Source organism: Fulmarus glacialis, unplaced genomic scaffold (assembly GCF_000690835.1).
Source record: "Fulmarus glacialis isolate BGI_N327 unplaced genomic scaffold, ASM69083v1 scaffold17380, whole genome shotgun sequence".
Taxonomy (NCBI): Eukaryota; Metazoa; Chordata; class Aves; order Procellariiformes; family Procellariidae; genus Fulmarus; species Fulmarus glacialis.
In genome coordinates, this window is record NW_009189753.1 from 13,226 (window position 1) to 36,731 (window position 23,506).

Genomic DNA, 23,506 nt, shown 5'->3' on the forward strand with positions numbered 1-23,506 from the left:
TTTGACTCCAAGACAAAACCTAAAATTCTGAATTAATGTGGAATTGGGTATTTTATGAAGGAGCCGGGACTTTACTGAATTGGTTTGAACTGTGTTAAGCCTTCAGATATAAATTGTCTTATAGCCCACCTCTACAGTGGCTCATAATCTGTCCATCAGTAATGAAGCCCTTTTTGCTTACAAAATGTTTTCAGAACAGTTTACTAAGGTGATTAAACTACATTTTGGTCCTATTTATGATACAATATAAAGTATATTGTATTTTTTTAGTGCTTTGTAACTTCGTCTTCTCGTGGGATAGAAGTTATGTCTTATAGTTGTTTAAAGTCTTAGCGGTGAAGTTGTAGTCTGTGAATATCCTGTGCTCTTATAATGCAAACTATTTACTAGCAATAATTACTTTGTTTCTTTCCCTTTCCCAGCATCTTTGAGGATGAAAGCATGAAACTACGACAGCTGAAACTAGAGAATCAGGTAAATGATAGTGCTGAAGCTGGTAAAAATAAGTATAGGAAAACAAACATTACCTATCTAGAGACTTGAGAGATGGGGGTGAAGTGCTAAAAATGCTTCGTCTAAAGAACTCATTGCTAACATTTTTCTTTAAAGATTTTCATGGCTTTCGTTAGTTTAAGTCAACCTTGCTATGGCTTGTAGGCTTGATTTCTTTGATACGTTTATTTTTCATATGTCCTCTCATTTCATTGGGATTGAGTCACCACAGTGCAGGAGTGAATCAAAAGAGAGGAAGACTGCAGGGAATTATCCATTTTAAGCGTCAAAGGAAAAGAAAAAATTTCCCTGAGCTATAGAAAGATCTTTCCTACAATGAAAACATTTACAGCCAAGCATTTGTCAAATATTAGGTTATAGGTCTCAGTTTTTAAAGCGCTGTTTGCTGGATGCTTACATCACCATATTCTTCAAAGTAATAAAGTCCATCCTTAATATTCTTCCTCTGTGAAATTTTAAATGCTTATAAATGGATTAGAAGATGTGAGATTATTACGATTCTCTAGCTGGCCATTTCACATGGACCACAAATCACTGTCTTGTATTAAATTCATCTGTGTTCTAATTAAAGTATGTTTTTTAGAAAAGCTCTCTCTCAGCTGAGGGTCTTTAAATCCAGTTCTTCAGGGAACTATTGCAGTGGATAATAACCCTCTTTACCAGAACTTGTTCATTATTTCTAGTCTGAGTTTGCTTAGCTTTGACTTCAGACAGTGGATTTATTACCAACTTTATCTGTGTGTATATAGGTGCTTATCTAAAACACTTCAGAGTCAAGGAGTAAAATTTATCTTTGGTCATATTTGTGGAAGCTAGGATAATCCTTTTACCTGTAGGCTATCCAGTAATGCTTGTTTTGTTGTTTTGGGTTTTTTTTAAATAAATAGAAAACATTAGTTCAAGTAATCGGCAAAAGAGCATTTAGTGCCAAATGCCACTCAGTAAGAAGTTCCAAAACTAAGGGTGGTCTGACTGCTTGGTGATGAACCTCAGTGTCTGTTTTAGGACTCTTGTCTTGGGTCATAAGCTGGTGGTAATCACTGGCTGCTAGTGCTAGGCACTGTGATCACTGTGTGCCTAGTTTCAGACCTTGCCATGGGGATGCATTGCTGTTCCACGAAAACAAAGCTGCTGGGCTGGGTGGAATTCCCTCAGAGCAGCTGTCAGTTGAATCGTGTAGAGGTGAGTTTAAAGAATTTGTACCCTTTTGCAATTTTGTTTCAGGCTTTCTTGGATTTGGTTGAGATTGCAATCATCTGCAAAACCAACAGCTGGAAAATGTCACTAAAATATATTTTAACACCACCCTCCCTCCTTGCAAATGAGATTTATTGAGAAATGCTAACAGTCCGTAATTTAGGATTGTATATTTAGGTTTGAATATTAACTTTTAAAGTCTACTTTTAACTTTTACATGAATGGTACCATGCCTTCTGAAGAAGTAGAGGTCAATAGGGGATCACTATCAGACACGATGGACTCATTGCTGGTTGTAGCTGATACCCTGCCTGATTTGTTTGTCCTAAACATTTATAGGAATTGGGATAAAAAATGCAAAATGTTTTGATCCAGCAGGATCATGTTTAGAACCTTTGGCCATACAGAGAATCTGGAATAACCATTTGCCACAGCGAACACGTGTGCCTGTCATCCATCTTTATGATGGGTTTGGAAACCCTGTAACTGCAGTGAAATATTATTTATAATAATGCATGACATCAAGTTCCATCTGTGGGCCAGCTCTGCCTGCCAACATGCTTTTATCTAGGCTAGTGGCTTTTCCTTGAGGAGAGAGTGTGTGGCTGCTCAGGCAAGTGCTTAGTTCCCCAGCAGTAGAAGGTGTTTCCGTGTCTTTTGAGGCACCTGCAGCTCAAAGTACAATGCTGCCATCTCCCTGCCGGTGGAGAGCGTGAAGCTGAAGGCATATTTCTGAATGCACCTGGTATGGTATTCTTGACACAAAGTTTCATTAATGCCATCATCACGAGTATTGTCACTGCTGCCTCAGCATGAACTAAGGAGGAGCTGGAAGAGTGGAGAGGATGTTTCAGAGCTAGGATCCATCCCGCATGGCCTACTAGGGTAGGACCGTGCCAAATAATTAGTAGTATGGTATTGCACCTTCAAGGGTGGAGTGATTGGAACCTTCCTGTATACCATCTTCCTGTTCATCACAGTTGTAGAAAGAATACTAAACTAGTTGTCTTACTAGTCGGCTATGATATATTTATCTGACACTTCTGACTTCTTAGCTTGTTGGAAACTCATTAGAAATGGAGTTGGTAGTTTGTGATCCTTTAATCATCCTGTATTCTGATGTTATGCTTTTCTGTGGTGCAAAGAAAAAGTTTCTGAAAGTATTTAATACATGGAGTTCACAAAATCCTGAACAAATCATGATAATCTGTACCTGTTATTTATTTAATGGGTTATGTGTTCTGGTGTCCTGTTCATGAACTATATACATTTTTTGTTGTAATATTGTATGAATTTTTACTGTAACACAGACCTGGAGGAAAAGACTAGTTAGTAGACAAAATGAAACAAAACCAAAATGTAGTTTCCTTTTTTCTGCTTCATCTTAGCGGAATAAGTCTGAGAATACATAGTACAGCACGTAAGGCTGCTCTGCCACCTTATGTAGAGAAAATGAACTGCTACTATCTGTCCTATCAGTGGGCTTGTAGATTTTTTCCGTCTAAATAAGCAAAGTAGTAGAGAGAAGGCTTTTTAAAACAAATTAAATTACTATCAAGTTTTGTCACTTTGATTATCCTGAAGTTCTTCAAGAAGGTCAGTCATATCTACCAGCAGTAAAGTGTATGTTTCAATATAAACCAGTATGATCCCGTTGGATTGGTGAGTCCTAGAAACTCTTTGATGAAACAGAGTGTATTAAAATAAGGAAAAATAAATTTTTAGACTGGTGAGCAATGAAAGGTTTAAAAAAGCTCATCTAATAGAATAACCAGTTAAGTAACTCTGGAAGTTATTATACCCTATATTGATCCCAAATTCAATTTCCCATTCTAGCAGTAGCTGTGTACTTTCTTACTGCCTTTAGGATGTGTCTGTTTTATTTTTTTCTTGTCTGTCTATTTGTGAGGTAGAGAAGCCTTGGCAACAATTTTTCTCAAATCCTTATTCTGAGTATAATGTTTTGATTCTTGTTTTCTCTCTCTCCTTTTGTTTAAACTATTAGAGATTTATAAACTATCATGAAATTTTTTACTTTTCCTCAGCATTAATTTAAAAAACACACAAACAATGACAAACCAATGCCAATTCTTCCGGAGGGTCTGACTACCTTTCTAGAAAATAAATTTTATCTGTAATTGGCATTTTCTAAGAATTTTACTTCTACTGCTTATTTTTCTTTTCTTCTTCTAGACCAATGCGATAATCACTTTGGAATTCTATGTAATTTTTGCCCTGCAGGACAAGTAATAAATATTTGTAATAATTCTGCAAATAATTCTGCAGTAACAAACACTACCTGTATTGCAGTCCAGTCTTCAAAGTGTAATTATGAGTTTAAATAAAAAAGGTCGGTTTGGTTTGTTTTTTGTTGTTTTTTGTTTTGGGTTTTTTGGTGTTGGGTTTTGTTGTTGTTGTTGTTGTTAGATAAGTGCTTGAAAAGCAGAAAGAATAAAGGACCAAGGGCTGAGTTGTGTTGGAATTCCTCAGGAAGAGGTTGCCTGAGAAACTAACCTCACTTGAGATAAAAAGCCTAATAGGAGAGGAAAGAACCAACAAGAGAGAGAAAAGGCATAACAGGAAAGGAAAAGGTTCCAAAGCCGTGTATGTCTCAAGTGGATTGAATTGTTGGTATTGTTTATCTGAGGGATCCTTGGAGACTGAAAAGAATTTGATGGAGAAAGCGTTTCTATCATCAAGAATAACCTTCAGGGGGTGTTCAGGTACCTAGGAAGCAGGCATGGATAAACTGCATCTACGACAAGGGGCTTGCACATCATTTGCTTAGCGGTGCATTACAGAATATTAGAATATGATTTTTCCTTCTTCTTCATGCATCACCTTAACTTTTAAGGATTAAGCGTGGGAAGCATGGCTGTCTTTAAAATGGTGCAGTGTTCCCATTTGCCTTGATTTAAGTCCAGAAGTTGTTTCTATTCTCATTTAGTAGGAAATCATAAACATCAAATGTATATCTATCTTGGAAAAGTAATATTTTATTTTTTAACATTTAGATTCACCATTCTTTCCTTTCAATCCTGAATTACATGGAAAAATTTTACAAGGTAGATCAATTTTCCTTTTATTGGATCAGTCCTATTTTAATGACTGTAATTTCCCTCCCCTCCAAAGTCTTATCTCTCAACACTGGTTTCTGGGAACTCGCTTGAGTTCTCCCTATAAGATGATAGCTTCTGAGACAAAAACCTTTTGCTCTGCAAGTCCTGACTTGCTTTAGCTGCACTGTGACAGCATTTATAACTACAGTGGCAGAGTGAGCCCTGATTAAGGATTTTTTGAAATGTTATGCTAATGCAGTAAAAGACTTAATTGCCATGTAATGCATAGGGGAAGGGCTCTCATCTTTACTCTGGCATTTTCAGATAGTCTTGAAGATAGTTCTCTTAATACAAAGTTAGCTTAATTGTACAAAACAGGGAGGAAAAATTATACATTCCCCGTATGTACAGGAAGTTGTTGTGCTAAATGATGGAATGTTTAGTCCAATCATAACTGCAGTGGAAAGAGCAGAGAGTCCTTGTGAGCTGTTTTGTCTACTCTGTCAGCTCAAGGAAGTAGGATGCATGGAGTAATAAAATTGCATGAACATGCTATATATTATAACATTTACTTTGTGAAATGTTTAATATTGGATTATAAATGACTGCTGAATTTGTCTATTTATATTAAGGGTTCCTGCAGTTTAGACTGGATGAAAGGATTTAAAATTATCTGCTGATGGTCTTGGGATAGATCAGAAAATAAGCAAGTGTCCACATCATCCATCAGCTCTGGATGGAGAATCAAAGGCAATATCTCACTCCAAAGACACACAGTGATATCTGTGTCTAGGATTTTTGTAAGAGATTACAAGAGTATTTCAGGTTTATTGGAGATCCTGATCAGTGACATGTCATTGCCAATGGCTGAGGCATGGTTTCTGCCTCTGGATGTAGTTACTCATCCTTATTTCATGCTTTTTCTTTATATCACAGAGAGCTCTTCTAGAGAAGAAGCAGAGGAAGAAACGTCTTGATCCGTTGATGGTACAACCAAATCCTGAGGCAAAGCTGCGTAGGTCAAAGCCCAAAGGGTGTGAGGAGCAGACCCCTTTAGTAGAAACTCCTACCCCTTTCCACAGTGATGTTATGTTACATGGTAAGTAATCAACCTGATTGCAACAATATTCCCCCAAATGCCAGTGCATGCATTTTATGTCACAGATGGGCACCTACATTGCTGTGACAGTGGTCAAGTGATAAACAAGATTGATTACATACCTTCCTATGTACAAAAGTAGAATTATAGCATGGTATGGTTGAGCAATACAGAACTGTAAAAACAAGCAAAAACCTTATCTTGAATTTTGTGACAGCTGAGAATCTTCATGTGCCTTTGAGTAATCTCTCCCTTGTGTTAGGCTAAGAAGAACTGTAGAAACGGGTAAGAACTTATATAAAGGTAGGGAGATACAAATCCAAAGTAAGAGAGTCTTCTGAAGCTGTAGGATAAAGAAAAGGAAATAATCCAGTAGTGACTGTCTGTACTTTTCTTCATTGTATACTCCATCTCAAGATTGCGTATGACTGAATGATGAAGCAGACGAGCAAAACAGAAGTCTTATGAATACTGAATAAGGTTCTTGCTGTTTTTTACCTCATCTATTGTTTTCTGTAGGCTTCAGGGAGACAAATGAAACATGACAAACAAGCTGTAGTGGTCCAGAAAGTCACAAGCACAAAGTGCTATCAGAGCCAAAGGCAATAACTCAGTGGTCTCAAAACAGTACAGTAAAATAGTGACCATTCTGTTAGGAGTGAAAAGAAATACGGTAGTGAGAGCCTTAAGTCTTCCGTGTCACAGGGAGGAAAAAAGAGCAGCAATGAAACCCTTACATTCCAGTGGAAGTGTCAGGAAGTAGTTTATGAGAGCCAGGATCCCATCAGGCTATCAAGAAAGTAACAGGAAACATCCTCAGGCTTTGAGATGCGTGCTATTGCAGGATGTTATTATACCACCATTATATTAATAGGGAATTAATGTGTAGAGTAGAATTTTAAAAACCCAAACAAACCAGTGTTACCTGGTTTGAAGATCACGTTTGGAACTATGTTATCCCCCATCTTTTGAATGTTTTTCTTTTTCTCCAGATGTCTTTCGGGATCATAGGAAGGGGGAGGAGAGTGGTGATGTAGATGGTAGCATTTAGGTGTTTAAAATCAGGTGGGAGAAAGCTTCTGTTAAAAGACACTTTTAAGTCAAAAAGAGAGTGAGAGAAAAGATTGATATAACTTCAGTATATCTTCTAAGTTATACTGAAACTACAGGAAAGAAAAATGAAAACTAACTGCTCCCTCACTAGCTTCCATAGTTCTGAAGCTTCCTCAGTACAAACAAATCCTGTTAAGAAGTGGTAACAGCAGTGAACATGTCAGAAATCTGATGACTAGGTAAAGCAGTAAAGTTTTAAGAAGGAAAACAGTGGGAAAGCAAGAAATCCAAAGCTGGAACTACACTTGCGTTTGTGTAGCACACAATATGTGTATTAAGTATTATGCCAGCCCCTGACATCAAGACATCTCCACCAATTACAAAGTGCAGTGCACAGCTGTATTGCATGTTTAAACATGGAAATTTCATTTCTACCAAAAAGATAGAGGGCATCCATTTACAGTTTTTTCTGCCTGTGGCTGTAGATATTTTTATCAAATTGATTTGTGGTGTTCACTGCAGAGCACTCACTTATTGGCACAGGAGCAAACAAGGAACCTGAAGGAAAGGAAAATAGAGTAGTTGCCCATAAATTGAAGGATATCAATGCGCATGACAAGTACAACTCGTTTTAATTGCTTAAGCCCTTGTAAAAAAGTAGATACAATCACTATATTTATAAATGGAGAAACTGATGCCTGATAAGTTTAAAGTAATAGGTGGTCTGTACCACAGTCAGGCCTGACTCCTCCCAAGTCTTCTGACAAAAGTTGAACAAGTATACATCAGTACTTTAAAGGGATGCTTGAGCAAGAGAAGATGAAAAGAAGAACCATCCTGGGATGCGTCTTTAGCTGTAAAAAATAGATTTTAGCATTCTGTTTCGTTTTTGCCTGCAGGCATTGATGGACCAGCTGCTTTCCTGAAATCAGAAGTGCAAGATTTGGGGACCAAGCTCCAAACTCTTTCTGCTGGATCTTGCAAAACAGAAGACAATGCAGATCAGGAAAATGATGGAGAGGCTCTAACAGACACAGCAGGCAAGCCAGATCTTCAAGAAATCTTACAGAAACGAGGTAAGAGTTGATAATGGGCAAAGGTCTTTTTCGGGGCTTTTCTACTACTTATAATTTTTTTTCAGTAGCATTAAAAAACCTAAAAAATATGAGGAATCGTGAAACAAGTGTCTGTAGGATATTACTTTTACATGCAGAGCTAGTGGATTCGACAGCATGTAGAAATGCAGAACTGCAGTTCCTTCTTCTGATATTAATTGGAACATACCAGTAATGTTTTAACGGTTTATCAATGTGCTGTATAATTTCTGGCCTTTCCAAGGAAGTTGGTGACAAAATGCTATACTACACATTTTGCTAAAGTTTATGGTATTTTTATTCCAGATACATTATATCTGGATATGATGCTTGAATATTTTCACAACAGCAGAACCCTCTATAGCCAGTAAATGCTGTAATTTAACTGTTTAGGAGACTAACAGGAAAGGTGTTCTTCCTGAGTCAGAGGCTGTCACAATCAACAGTTTTAGAGTTTTATATTCAATAGTTATATTCCATTGAATAATTTCCCAGTGGAGCGTCCATCTCTGTCTGCCAAGTATCTTATGTTGCTGCCAGTACCACAGGAAACCTTTTTTGTTGCATGCAGCCTAAGCACTTCGCAGCAAAATAATGGCTAGCGTTTAATATGGTACGCAGCTTGTTTTTATTTTGCAGAGCCTGTCTCCCAGAATGTTTCCAGTACACTTTATGTATTAAGGTACTACCATATGTAGAAATACTTCCATTCAGTTGTCAGATGCAACAGCTGCTTACCTATGGATAACAGCATTACACAAGAGTTAGGAAAGGAAGCAGGAGAGAATATCCAGAAACTTCAGGGGAAATTAGTGGAGGTAGAATATAAACAGTGAATTTTGAAATTGGCCGGAGTACTAGAGTTAACGCCTTTCCTCTTTCCAAATGTGCTTTGGGAAGTTTACTGACAGGTTGTTAAGACTACATTTTTCTGTTTCATCTGAGACAAAGAACTTCCAGCAGTGCCCCTTCTATGCAGTGCCATGTTGGAGCACTCATAATACTGTCTCTCAGAAAATAATTCAGCTTAGCAGGCTGAGTGTGTTGATTTTCTATAGTGCTTTATGTGCTTTTCCATTCTACAGCCAAATTAAAGAATGGAATCACAGAACGAAATGATGCAGTTCTAAGTGGAAGGAAACACCAAACAGTGATGTGTACGGAAGCTCTTTATAAATGTCTTTATCCAGAATTATTTTAGTTATATACCCACAGTCATCTCCACATAGCTGTGCTTAGGTTAAGATTAAATAAATAAGTCCTGGAATTACTCGGTCTGCGCTTCCGTTTTAAAAATCAAATCATTAGTAGTGTTCATGAGACCTGAGTTATTGCTACTGATGTAAGAATAGGAGGGGCTCTTACTGAAAAATTATCATACTCCATTTCAGTATGTATAAGACTAAGGGGAAATGGTAAAGGATGTAAACTGTACAGTCCAACTTACAGGATAGGTATCAGCATATTGATCTGGATTTCCTTTTTTTGTTCTTAAGACATGGAGAGCTTTTTTGTGTGAAAATAGGCAAAATTAATTCAATGACAGCATATACTAAGCAATATGTTACATCATGTAATATCATGTAAAATATGTATTAATAAAAGCCTGACAGCTCCTTAATCATCTGCACAGTCACAGCTGTAAAATGTCACTAGGGGTTTGAATTACAGGAAGAAAATCAGCAGTTGAGACAACAGAAATTAATTAAAAGAGCGAGAGCAGAATAGCTATGCAAGAGTCATATGTGAATTAGATGATATATCAATTAGTGATTGAACTCATGACACCTTCTTTCAGAGGTTACCTGATTGATCCTCTATTCTGACAGGAATTTCAGGCAGTTTGAATTTTGACGAGGAGGACACAGAAGAGGAAGAAGCTAGTAAGAGACCAGCATCTCATTCACCGTATCCTGAATCTGAGAGGCCTAGTTCTGCAACCAGCGAGAAATCTTTTGCAGTAAGTGTCTTGAAATCCATTTCTGATAAGGGCACATGCTTGGTTTTAGTACTAACCCCTTGAGCACTAGATTAAAATATAGTAGTTGCAATTACAGTAGCTAGCATATTAATCCCTGAAGGCAGAGGAAGGTCATGGTTGTCAGGTTATCTGACTGAAGGGCCATTGAGTTAAACACAAAGACCTAGTAATGATCAAAGGAACAATGGTGGGCGGAGGAACCCAAGTAGCCTCATCAGTGAAGATGGGAACACAGTGAATCAGCTACTCCTATGACCCTCAGAGGAGACAGATTAGGCCATTGTCTCTGGTGTAAAATCTACCAAGATGACTCAAACAAACTCTGAAATGCCATGCAGACTTAAGAGGGATCACTGCCTGAAGGTTTATAGCATTTATTGTGGGATGGAAGGGGGCACAGAATTTTGGGATGGAACAGAGAATTCTGGGATTGGACAAAACTTTTTATGGGGTGTTTAGGGGAAGGGACTCAAGAGGGAAAAGAAAGGGGTCAAGGTAGATCAGGGAGTAATAAGTATAGGAAAATAGGGACTAAAGGGGTTAAAAGGCACCAGATGCATATAAACAGCTGCAAGACAGTATGCTTGTCTGGCCAAGCCTTGTGCCTGATTACTGCAGCGTGTCCCACCATCTTATAAAACTCCGTTTCTAACTATTTCCTGCATGAATGTGTTCTCATGTGTGTGTTTGTGTGTGAGAGACATACATACATATGCTGACAAACTGTATGCTGGACTACCCAGTGAGTTGGGAGAGACCAGCATCAGGAAGACCCAAGGTCTGAGCTAGTGACCAGATAAAGGGCATAGGGTTTGGGTGTGGATGCTGGACAGCCTTGAAAGTCCATGCTACTATTCAAAAGACCCATGTGAGTGTATTTGTGAGGTGACTGTGTCTATGTTGTGCTACATTAGTGGGTGAGTAGTACAAGAGGTCTGGGTGTTAGCTACTTGGGAGACTGGGCTATAGGTGCCAACTGCTGGAGATACAGGTTGGGGGATGCTGGAGTGGGGGAGGTGTGAGAATCACTAGTGAATTTTGAGTCTCTGTGTGTGTGTCTGTGTGTATTCATTCAGACTTCCTACTGGCTGTACCTGGAAATGGGGATAAATCAGCAACCTCATCTCCAAGGCCCAGTAAGGGAGGAATCTCCTGGTTTCTATAATCCACAGGCTTCAGCTACCTCTAAGAAAAAATGACTTTAGTGACCTATACCAGATTTCCATTAGAATTCCAGTTCCTTTGGTGACCATAACTTGCATCCTGACTGTACACATTGTTCTAAGGTTCTTCCAGCATTTAGTTGAGTTGGTTCCACCGTCAGCTTACTCTGTTTCTGCTACTGTTCTGAACCAACATAATCTCAGTGCTCATTTCAGTCACAAAAATTCTAGCCTGTCTTACTGCAGCACCCATTAGTCCAGCTTACCATGCTGCCTTATTTCCCACAGAGTGTTTGAAGCTCTAAAAGCAGAGAGGCTCTTTGCTTAGAATATTTACAATGTCTCATCCTATTTTCCCCTTCCTAGCAATTCACTCATCTCTGGTTAATGGGTACTTTTTCTCCCCTCCCCTTGGAGGGCTAGTCTTTCCTCAGAGTAAAAGTCTTCAGCCACTTTCTTCAGAGAAGCACAGGTGGTCTCTCGTTTAAATTTCCTTTCCCAAATATCTTCTTGAGACATGCGATCTTCTGTTTCAACAGACCTTTCTCTTATTGGGGAATACCAGAGCCTCTGATCTGATATTAATTTGCTAATATGGTGGTACTTCCCACAGGAAACAGGTGCTTCCTGTAGTCCATCCCCTCAGGCAGATGCACAGCTGGGAGAAGTAGAGAACTTGGAGGATTTTGCATTACGCCCTGCACCCCGTGGTATTACAGTCAAGTGTCGAATCACTAGAGATAAGAAGGGAATGGACCGGGGCCTCTTCCCTACTTATTACATGCATCTGGAAAGGGATGACAACAGAAAGGTATTGGTATCTTGGCTATTGTACTCCTACCACAGAATATTTTTGGTGTAAGGGAGAGCTTCTTATAAGAAACGAGAAGCTGAGGAGAGCCAGCATGCAGATGAGGACAGCTTCTATTTGACCAAGGCACTAAGGAGGGAATTGGCAGGTTTAAAAGATGAATGAAGATACAATGAAAGATGAAATTAAAAAAGTATAAAAATGTCAAGGATAAAGAAGAGCAGGGAGACTGAGCTGCTCCAGAAGAAAGGGAGGGAAGACTAGAACGGACATTAAATCTAGACTACCAAGTGAGCTGATTGGAGGAATAGGATTTCAGGTTGTGCACTTGTGGAAGAGATCAAAATTGTGGAGACAGTAATAACAGCACAGAATATAAAGGGGAATGGGTGTGGGAAATGGAGAGATAATAGTTTGGATAGCAATGCCTAGCAATGCTTCTGCATTCTCACAAAGCTCCAGTCTTGATCAAAGTTTTGTATTTCCAGACATTCCTTCTTGCAGGGAGAAAACGAAAAAAGAGCAAAACATCCAATTACCTCATATCAGTTGACCCAACTGATTTATCCCGGGAAGGGGAAAGTTTCATTGGAAAACTCAGGTGAGAACCACAGATGAAAACTACAGACAGGAGAGATTGGATTTTCATTTTAATTGAGTTGGGGTTATGAATAGCAATCTGGTATCAATTCAGAGAGAATGAACTCGCATCCTCCTGCTCAATGTAATCTGTATTCACCTGGGCTGGCAACCTTTCTTCAGCATTACCATTCACCGTGGCAATTCGGAGAAGGAATTCTGGCGTGATGCTTTTCCAGCATAGGTTACAGGCTCAGTTCACCATGGGTGCTTCGCAGAAGCTCCTTACTGAGCTGGCAATAGGAAGATTCAGATGGCAAGAGATGTGTGTTTTCACTGTGCTGTACAAATACCTTCAGAAGATGACAAAACTTTCCACTGATGCCTCTCTCTTTCTCTGTCTTTCCATAACCCGACATTAGGTCAAACCTCATGGGAACTAAATTTACAGTCTATGACCATGGAGTTAGCCCAGTCAAGGCACAAGGTCTAGTGGAAAAGGCTCATACCAGACAGGAGCTTGCAGCTATTTGTTATGTAAGTAGTGCCTCTCCCCTTTTGCCCCTTTCTTTTTTGTCGCCTGGTTGCCGAGGAAACAGGGCTTACAAAATCATGCTGCCTGGCAGCCTCCCCCACTTAACTTGGGAACCAGCTGACCAATTTCAACCAGATACAACAAAGCGCAGAGGCCTCCAAGATAAGTTCTTACAAGTTTAATGAAAAGAAAATCAATGCCGAGGAGGAAGAGAGACCCAAACTAACATCCTGATGACCTTCTTACCTTGCCTATCGCTCGGTGTGTGGCCAGTCGGCGTATCGTTTACATGGAGCCAGCCACAGCGTGAACTGCCTCTTGCCCAGCTGGTATCTGGTGGACACTAAGAAGGAACTGGGAGTACCCTGTGAAGTAGAGTTATTTTTTGCAGAACCAAAGGCATTGTGAGGGGTAGGAAGGAGGTGGTATTATTTCAGTAGCAGCTTCTTGGTAAGGATATGGTTCCAGGGGAAATCGTGATTTGCTAGCTCTGTCCTAGAGGTGTTTTCTTCTTCTGGTCTTGTGGATCACCTCGGTCTAGGCTTCAGAGTGAGGAGGTGCTTGTGGACACTCTAGAATTACGTGAGGGCTTTCATGTCACATTGTCTCATATTCCAGTCCTAAAGTTCAAGTAAAATTTGAGGTTCTTTACAAAATGATGGCCAGTCAATTGGAAGGATTTTTACTCTTATCACAGGTGCAGCAGCAGAAATTTAAAGGCATGTTAGTCTACTGGAGCATGATCTTGATTTTTTTGCTGTTGATCTTAACGGCACTTGGGAACAAAATTGATGTGATAATTCCAGCACTAGCCTGTTTACAGACGTATCACTGAATATTTTCTTTGCATACAGTATTCTTCAGTTCCCTGCCTAATTGTACACAGCAAGGTGTTAAAATGAGTACAGCAGATAATATAAAGTCAGCTTTTCGGATTTCTGAACTTTAATCTACAAGAAGTTCATGAAGTTTATATATGAATAAAATCAGTACCCTCATTCTCATATAAGTGAAGTGAAATAATAGAGGTTGCAACTCCAAAGACTTCTGTTCTGTTCCTGCAAAATGTACTAGCACGTTAGGAGAAGCTGTATCACTTCTATCAATCAATTCAGTAGTTCTAAAAGATTCTGGCTTTTTAATTGGTCTTTGGGAATTTTAAAGGTTATCACCGACATTGTTACAGAACACTTTAAATGGACCCTTGGATTTTGGTTGACATTATTAAATGGATGGTTTGAGAATGCCAAGACTTTTTTCCGTTGCTTTTTATACTCAGTCCACTTGGAGCAGTGTCCTGCAGTACTCTGGAAAAATCTGCTTGTCTTAAGATTGAAGCTTGGACAGATGCTGAATACTTTACCTTCTGGGTCTGTTCTTAATCATTTATGAAAGAGCATGATTTGAGAGAAAATTGTAGGTATGCTCTTAAACATAAATAACGGCACCAAAAGAAGAAAGTAATTCATTCTTCAGAAACATTTTAGCCTAAATGGTGATATATAGATAACAGACTCAGGTCAAAGATATTTGCCTTTTATCATACTTAAGGCTTGTTCACTAGCAAGATTTTAGCACGATTTTGTCTGAGATACAAAAACTTATGCCTGGAAGTTGCACTTGTCTGATTTCGTTATAAATTTTTCATTAGGATAACAGATGCGCTCTAAATTAGGTAATACTATGTATGTCTTTTAACACAGTTCTCAAAATGGGAGCTGTTCTCAGTGATTAAACACAGTTGCAGTTAGATAACTGCTACTACAGTTGTAGCTAGCAAATCTCTAAAAACTAACATAAATGTGGATTCAAGTTTAGTTTTGCTGTTTTTCCTTCTTTGAGATGGAGTATCTCATTTACTGAAAATAATGTCTTGCCTTGTCTTTCAGGAAACCAATGTGTTAGGATTCAAGGGTCCCAGAAAAATGTCTGTGATCATTCCAGGAATGAATATGAATCATAAGCGAATTCCAATCCGTCCACGAAATGTGAGTTACGGAGTTTGGTCATGTTTCAGATTGGAGGAAGAGGTTAAAACTTTCTCATAGAGGTCTGGATGTTACTGATGATCACGGTTTTTAGAGCAAGGTTGTTAATACCCAGGGCTTTAGCAAGTCTCATGGAGAGTAAATACAATGTAGCCTAAAGGTGTTGATTAATTTGTTCTTGCCTTTTACCTCATTTGTAGCCTTCTAAATAGTGTTTGTCCTTTGGTCAGCCTAAATATTATTTACTTAGCTATTGCAGTGGCTAGTGTATGTCATTGCTGTTGCACCTACAACCCCTCCTCATGGGTGCGACCCTGTTATGCTGAAAGTTGAATGAACACAGAACAAACTTGCTTCTCCCAGGAGCTTACATTCTTAGCCAGTATATGAATTACAACAGATAGATAATAAATGGATAAGATGGTATTCTGGTGTAGTAGCAAGAGAGTAAATACATTTTTGATCGGAATGTTGTCAGTCTCTTTGTAGGAATCACAGAAGAGGAGGATTCTTTAAGGAGAAAGTGGGATGAGGAGAAGGATGGAGTTTTGTGGTGACTATTTAGTGAGGATTTCTCATACATGTGGGGGACATTATAGCTAAAAGCTTACAGAACTGTATCTGAAGATGTATTAAGGTGTATGATGAAAATCGTTTAGTTCCCTTAATGTGAGTTTTATGTTTGATGTGATAGAAGACCAAAAGGCAGGAAGGACAGGTGCCAACTGAAGGACATGGCCAGTGTTTTAAGCTAGAAAATGGTATTTGCAGCCATGTTGTGAGTATATGTGAGTAGGACAAGAGTGTATTTATTGAGGTCAGAGAAAAAAAAATCTTCCAAGAGTGAAAATTCAGAGTCACGAGAGCCTGGAAAAGAGGTTTAATTTTGTGAATGGGCAGGAAAATTGTATCTGGAGGTGGTCATTTATTCATCATCTTTCAATTGGTATTGCCATCTGCCCCGTCAGTACAGTAATGATTCCATGGCCCTGCCTTTATTTTTCTCCCCTATTTTCCCAACTGTTGCTAGCAGGCAAACGTACTGACAGGGGACAAGGCTGAAACACAAAGCTGTTCTGAAAAGTTGGCAAAGCTTTCAGTGTAGGAGTTTGAGTCTATTTTTGTCTTCCTTCTCTGTAGTGCGATGCCTCCAATTAAGCAATACTGCCCCCACTTTAAAGGAGGAAAAATTGCGTCTAAATGCACTTTGTTGGTGCCAATTCTCTTTTTGCATCTTTAAAAAGTAAATAAAGATAAAAATAAAGATATAAAGTAACTAGTTTAAACTGAACAATAAGTTTTATTTAGGTTATCCTCAAAAATCCACTATCATATCTGTATACAATACTAAAACAGTTAACTATAGCTGTGTCAGTCAGACCTCTACAACAGGTTGTTTTCTGATAATTTTTTTCCATTAAATAACTTCAGTTTGGATTCTTTTTCTTGGGAGTTTTAGCATATATTATTTCAGCTTGGATTTTATTTGTTGCAGAACTTTTAAAATTAAATTGTATGTCATGTGTTTTACTCACTACTATGTGCAGCTCCTTGTAATTCAATGTTTGTCAAATTTAATGTGCTGTTTTACCTCCTTTTTTATCTTTTTGGTTTTATTTCTCTTTTTTATATTGTGCATCACTTATTAGACCCAATAGGATGACATTTAACCTACTTAAGGCATACTTACAGCTCGCTGCAGCCTTTGGACTTTCTACTGAAGCACCCCAAGGCCTGGCACTATGCAGTTAATTGTAGATTATTTTCTTTTGTTTCAAAGTTTAGAATGTTAGAAATGGAAGTTGGATCCAAGAGAATCAGAGAAAGCTTATGAGACTCAGAAGGGATTCTTGCCAGCTGGATGGCAGTCATCTGTGGCCTGTGAATTGCTCCCTTTCCTGTACACGCACTTCCTTCTCTCTCACTCTTTTTTCTTGTTTGGGTGGAAATATGGTGATAGTTTATTGAGTGGAAAGGAATGCTTGGACTGGGAATCCATGAGTGTATCTTCCTGGTACTTGCAGGAAATTTTCAGTAGGACTGAGTTTAAGTGCTGTCATTGTGTTTCATTAACCAGGGAATGACCTTCAAGTGACGGAGTGCACGCACATGAGAGAGGCAGTACTCAAAAGCAGAGCCATTCCAAATCTGATAAATACTTCTTTCTTCTGAACAGGAACATGAGAGTCTGCTGTCAAAATGGCAAAACAAAAATTTAGAGAATCTCATTGAGTTGCACAACAAGGCTCCAGTCTGGAACGATGATACTCAATCCTATGTTTTGAACTTCCATGGGAGAGTCACTCAGGCCTCAGTGAAGAACTTCCAGATTGTCCATGACAATGACCGTAAGAGTCTGGTGGAGAGTGTGTGGGGCTTACTCGAACAGGGAGAACCCAATTTATTTCATGAGGTTTGGGAGGAGTAGGACTCTTTTCCTGGAGAAGGGAGACTGGGTGGAGGAATTCAGCTCAGGATTACTGGGGACTTCTCAGCTGTCAAGAAAATTATATAAGGCCTCCCTTTTTTTGGGGTGGGTGCAGAGACTGCTGTCTATAGTGGCAGCAAAAGAGGGGGCAAATGCAAGCTTCATGAAGGGAAAGAAAAGGATTAATATGGCACCTTCAGCCCAGCAAAAGAGTGGTTTGAGCTTTGGTTCTGAGAAGAAAGGTAATCTCTAAACACGGTCACTTTAGAGAACAGATTTCAAGGACACTCTGGTGAGAAAGAATGGATGCACCAACCACATATATTTGGGACTGCGAGACGTGTGTTTTTTGTTTGTGGTTGTTTGGGTTTTTTCTTTGCTCCACTGTGAAATTGTTTGTCTCTGAATCTTTCTTTTCTCCCCAGCTGACTACATTGTGATGCAGTTTGGTCGTGTAGCAGAAGATGTGTTCACTCTGGACTATAATTATCCTCTCTGTGCTCTTCAGGCCTTTGCTATTGGACTCTCCAGCTTTGATAGTAAATTGGCCTGTGAATGAGAGACAACAGACTTGAAACATGGAACTCACTCCCATCCCTGCATCTTGTTGTAAGAGTTCCAGGTGCAGTAATGAAAAGCACATTGGGGATGGAACGGAACTGGAGGACAGACTTCTGCAGGCTTATTAGAAAGTAAATACCAGGCCTCAGAGCATTATGGTAGTTGACAGTAGACCGTCTTAGGAGACTGTCCCAAGACTGAGCAGTCTCTGTACGCATTGTGGAAGAACAAGAAATATGGGTGATGTTTTTGTCATCGGTGTTGATTCTGCTTTCAGAATCCTTTTAACAGATGCTGCATGAGAGTGGGCTAAGGAATTTAGCCCACTAATTGGAACCCCTTGCAGCTAGGATTAGAAAAATAATGGTTTAGTGTTCATATACCTTGGAACTTCCACAGTGCCCCGGAGATGATGCTACTGATCTGATCATGAACTCTTGAGTTCCTGATCAGATGAATTCAGAAAAAAGGAGGACAGTTATTGGCATGTGTTCTTTTTTGCGCTGTGTAGCATTTTGCTGTCGGTTACAACAGTCAGACACGGAAGGATTCAGGTTACGGCTCTGTGCAACTGTAGGTAATGTTCAACAAATAGAGTTGGAATGAAACATTGGCTCTAATAAAACACTCTTCTCTTACTCTGTGGGATGATTCTCTGTTAAGGCTGATAGTCCAGTTCCCTTTCATTATTCTAATTGCTCCATATCCCTTGACAGTCTTTTTACCAAATAAAGAACAATCAAATCTCAAACGCTTCCTTTTTAGCTGGTGATAGTGTATCCATTGCTGTTTCTGTTATTCTTAACCATGTGAAAAATGAGACTGAATAGATGATAGAATCTGACTGAATTTGGCAGAAGGTAGTATTGTAACAATATACAGTACTATTCCTGAAAAGCAGTGTTCTGATTGATTGAATCTAGACTGTGAGCTGATCAGAAATATTTTTTTATTTGTCCATTGTTTGTAAAATTTGCTACATTTTTAGGAATAAGTTAGTGACTGATTTAATTTTTTTTAACGTGAGATTATCTCAAGTCATGAAATATTAAAGTAGATTTTATATAAATAATTTTAACCTGACTATAAGAAGGAGTTACCTCAAAAGGAGATTACAGGTGTTTTCAAACGCATCAGTAAGTTTAAAAAAAATTAATAAATGTATCATGGGGCTTTGCAATGTGTCCTTCCAGTGTTCCATTTTTAATGCTGGAAGTACAATATGGAGACTGTAGGTCACAGCATGGAACGCTTCTTGATTCATATGGCCTTGATTCATCAGAGTGAATTGCTGCACACTGTGACATGTAAGCCTCGTACTGTACACATCTGCTGTGTACTAAAGCAGAGAACATTTACTGTCTTGACTGTTTCATGGCCATTGTGCATATCCATGACGATCCTGGAAAACTCTATCCCTCTATTGAGACAAGAATAGGTGTTCTCCAGCTTTGGATATTGTCATTGTCAGCAGATGAACTCTGTTTCAAGCTCCAAAGAGCCAGATTTATTGCTTTTGGTCTCTGGAGTCTTTGCAGTGGTAGATATCACTTGCTCTTTCAAAATAATGAAATTTTGTGAAGACATTTTCTGATATTGTCAGGGAAAAAATTATGGTAATCATGTGTAAACTCTGTATTTAACTGTAAATTATGAATTGATGCTGAGAATTCCAGCTCGCGTACCTCTCAGATGCCCATTCTGCATTAGCTGGTGAGCCATTGTCTTGAGAAGATCTCATCAGCAGAGCAGTCAGCGAAGAGAACTTGAATCGTGGATCTCTCTTGTGCCTTCATGTACTTCCTGCTCATCAGGCTGGGGACAAGACCTGGCAGTGTTTTCCAGTTGTGCTCTTCTCAGTTCTTGGCTGATGCCTCTGCATTCCCTCTACCCATCCAGAAAAACTAAGTCAGTTTGTTACCTGTTTGATTATTTTTCTGACTAGGACTGTGTGAAAGAAACTGCCTTATGTTAGTTTGGGGTGATCTGAAGGTAGAATGCTCATTTCCAATTCAAGATGATTTTGTCTGTGCTCAGAAGGCCACAGTAGCATACCTTTACTGACCCTTTCAGTTAGGCTTGTCAGCAGTGGCTCTTCAAGCTATTTGTTGACATCAAATGATCCTAGTAGGGTCAGGGCCTCTGGGTCTTGGTCAAATTATGCAGACAGATGAACTGATTCAGTGCTCCTTTATCAGATACTGTTTTACATAAATTGTATTTATAACTTTTATATCTAAATGAAAATAAACTAATTTATGTATGGAAAAAATCCTCAATTCTAAATGAGGTTCTTTTGTAGGATTTTGCTGTCACTTGTGGGTGTTATTTGTTCCTCCTGTACTACCTCAGTTTCTTCCTGTCTTGTATCTCATCTCTCTTCTTACTCCCCCTTTTCCTTTGTAATTTTCAGTTCTCTTCCTTTGTGGTGTTTTTTTCATACACGTAGAAGTCTGGGAATAAATGTTAAGGTTAGTCTCTCTAATACATTTTTTTTTTCCCCATCAGCAGGTCTTCCTGTATAGTTCTTGGTTTCCATTTGATTCTCTCTTTAAGCTAGTTACACTTCTCTGCCCTGTGTTTTTAATGTTTCTCCCAGTGTCTAGGCGGGGCTTTTGAGATGGTTCTTTATGCATTTTCCTACCCTCCATCTGAACCCGTTCTACTGTTGAAGTACAATACCGTGTATTTCTGAATCAAGAACTGAAATAATACAAGGCTAGGCGTAACACCCAAGTTGAAGTGGCTGGTTTTTCCTATTTCCACTGGGAGATATGTGAACCTCAGTAAGAGAAGATACGGTGGTTCTGATAATCAGAAACTGACACAGCTCTCAATATGTAGGCCCTATTCTTCATGCACCTTTTTTCCACTATTTCCATCTGAGCCAAATTAGGTTTAGTTGGGAGAAAAAAATGAGCAGGAAATACTAGTGGGCATTTGTTCTTAGTACAGTAGTATTAGTTGCATACATGCAAATGTAACATTCTTGAAATCCCAAAGAGATCTTAAAACAAAGACGGAAGCATATTAAACTGTTAAATATGAATCCTAAAGGCAGGCCTAGCAGACTAAAACAGCTCCTAGGCTGCTATAAGCTCCTTGACTCACAAACATAAAAGACAGTGAATAATTTCTTGCTCTTCTAGGAGTCACTCTCCCCTCTCATTGAAGTTCTGCTGCTGAATTTGGTAGCAGTAGGACAGTGTTTTTCGTTACTGTTGGCGTAATAATTATATTATACTTAGTGTGCTCCTCTACTTGCTGGTATTAACAGCTCTGTAAATCCCTCAGTTGACATTGAATTAGGTTTCCTGTTCCTGGTACAGAAGACAAGCAAAGCCTTCCCATGATTTACAGGTCAAAAGCTAAGAGTTTGTGCGAAGTCTTGTGAAGCTGAAGTACGGACAGATTCCTCCTTTGACAGAGTCACGAATCTCATCTTCTCTGCCACAGTGTCAAACTGCTGTACATAACTGCAGTTTGGAACTACTGCAGCTGAAACCCAGAACTAAGAAAGACAGACGCTTAAGGTATCCTAGGGCCAAGAGATTTGGCCCAGTATATAGTTATGAAGATGAGTAGAAAAGCAACACTAGTGTAAGGGCTTCCTTGCTAACAGGGGAAACAGCCTGCTACAGCTGTGAAATGGTAAGAATTGAAAGCCTTGCCATGAAAGAAGGCGGAGACCTTATACCCAGTGTTACTCTTGTATCTCTTGAACTGTGGTCTACAGAGATTTTGTCTTCTCGTTAACATGTTCTATATGGAATTATTCTTTCCCTGCTGGACGCTGGAGGTCACTTCTTTGGTCCCAAAATGGGAGAAAAATCCAGAAGCAAACTAACTTCACCAAAACGCATTAAGGTAAAGGCTATTATAATTGTAACCTGCTCTGGTAATTTAACATTTAATTTAGAGACTACATAAATGGGTGAATGTATTCTAGAGGATGGAATTTGTGATCATTTACTTTGATTAAATTAACATTTCCAAACGAGGTGAACCATTGCACTGTATGCAACAAAACAGCTTAAAATTATGAAGAAAACAAAGGATTTTTTTTTTTAATGCTTAATTGAATTGAGCCCTTTATTAAACGGAAAGTAATACTATTTTATTGTGAAAAATTACTTTATTTTAAAAGCTGCATATCAAAATCATTCAGATAGAGTACAGATAGGGTTGGGGAATTAAGTCTGATCAGCTTGCCCAACTTCCTCTGCCTTCTGTTCTAAGCTGAATAGTTTGCTTCCACATTACCACCAGTAAAGACAAAAAAACCCTAAACCCAAACAGCACCAAGAAACCTCTATTCTCTTGAGCGGGTTTCCATCTGCAATTGACTGGAGTCCTGCAAACAATTTGTGTGGTGATTCACAGGAAGGAATAGGTTTCAATTCCTTCTCTTTGAGCTGTGTTGATTCTGCAGGGAAATGGGAGCAAACAATACGTTAGTCACATAATCATGAGACCTGGCCTAGAATTCACAGTGAACAGATGTGATGAGAAGTGAGCTACCTTTAACATACATTTGTTTTTCATTAAATTACATGTTTTTAAATATGGCTTAGTAGAAACAGTGTCTAAATGAGATCATTATAGGGCTTTATATAACAAACAAAAAACCACAAAATAATTTCATTGAATTCTGTAACTTCATCTTATTTATATTGTACATACTCTTGAATCCTACAGGTGTATCAGAAAACTATTTTTCTTAAGTATTCATAAAATAAAATTATTGCTGCATTGCCTTACAAAGAAAAGTAAGTGTATTAAAAAAAGATTACCAATATCAGTTATCTTCAGCACTGCCAAAGTAAAAAAAAAAAAAAAAAATTAAAAAAGAAAAAAAAAAAGTGGAGTTGGCCTTCCAAATCCCCAGACTAAGTTTATGAAGTTGACGGGTTTTGCCATCTGGTTTCTGAGGCCTTAGGACCTAAATGTGTCCTATTTTCAGTCTTTTCTCTGCAACTTGAGAGAGTTACAAACTTTTTTAGCATTGGGTTTTTACCAAAAGCTGAGATTTTTCTTAACCTATTTCTTCAATACATTGAAGTTTTAAACAAAGTCAACTGTGTCGTAACTTTGCCACAGGTAGTTATGTGCACACCAGGCATCTGTGACAAAGTCACCTGCTGGAGACACGAAAAAGTTTATTTTGCTGATGTAGCTGCACTGCCCAGAGCTGCTAATAGGATGTAGTTACATTTACTAAACTTGGTGTTTTACTACTGCTTTTGTTTCGGGGATGTGGCTTTCCAACCCGAGTGCAGCTCTCAGTCTTGTATCAGCATTTCCTAGCGCAGCATGTCGGCGTTCCCCTATCAATGGATAGGAAAAGAGCAGCTTCGTCGAGAGGCTGAGGAAACCCACAGCGGACATCCCTTCGCCCTTAGGCGAGTAGTTTGCTTTCTGGGACGCTCTCGGGACAATTACACT

The 23,506-nt window shown here is 38.9% G+C and overlaps 1 protein-coding gene across 1 annotated transcript; it reads left to right on the forward strand.

Moving 5' to 3' along the window:
• Positions 1–423: 423 nt before the first annotated feature.
• TULP3 (tubby like protein 3) lies at positions 424–18,578 on the forward strand. Its single transcript, XM_009583317.1, has 10 exons — positions 424–474; positions 5,706–5,868; positions 7,821–7,997; positions 9,845–9,975; positions 11,773–11,970; positions 12,459–12,571; positions 12,972–13,086; positions 14,974–15,072; positions 17,249–17,420; positions 17,926–18,578. Exons 1-10 carry the CDS (start codon positions 442–444, stop codon positions 18,057–18,059), a joined length of 1,335 nt encoding a protein of 444 aa, XP_009581612.1. The 5' UTR covers positions 424–441; the 3' UTR covers positions 18,060–18,578.
• The last annotated feature ends 4,928 nt before the right edge of the window (positions 18,579–23,506 follow it).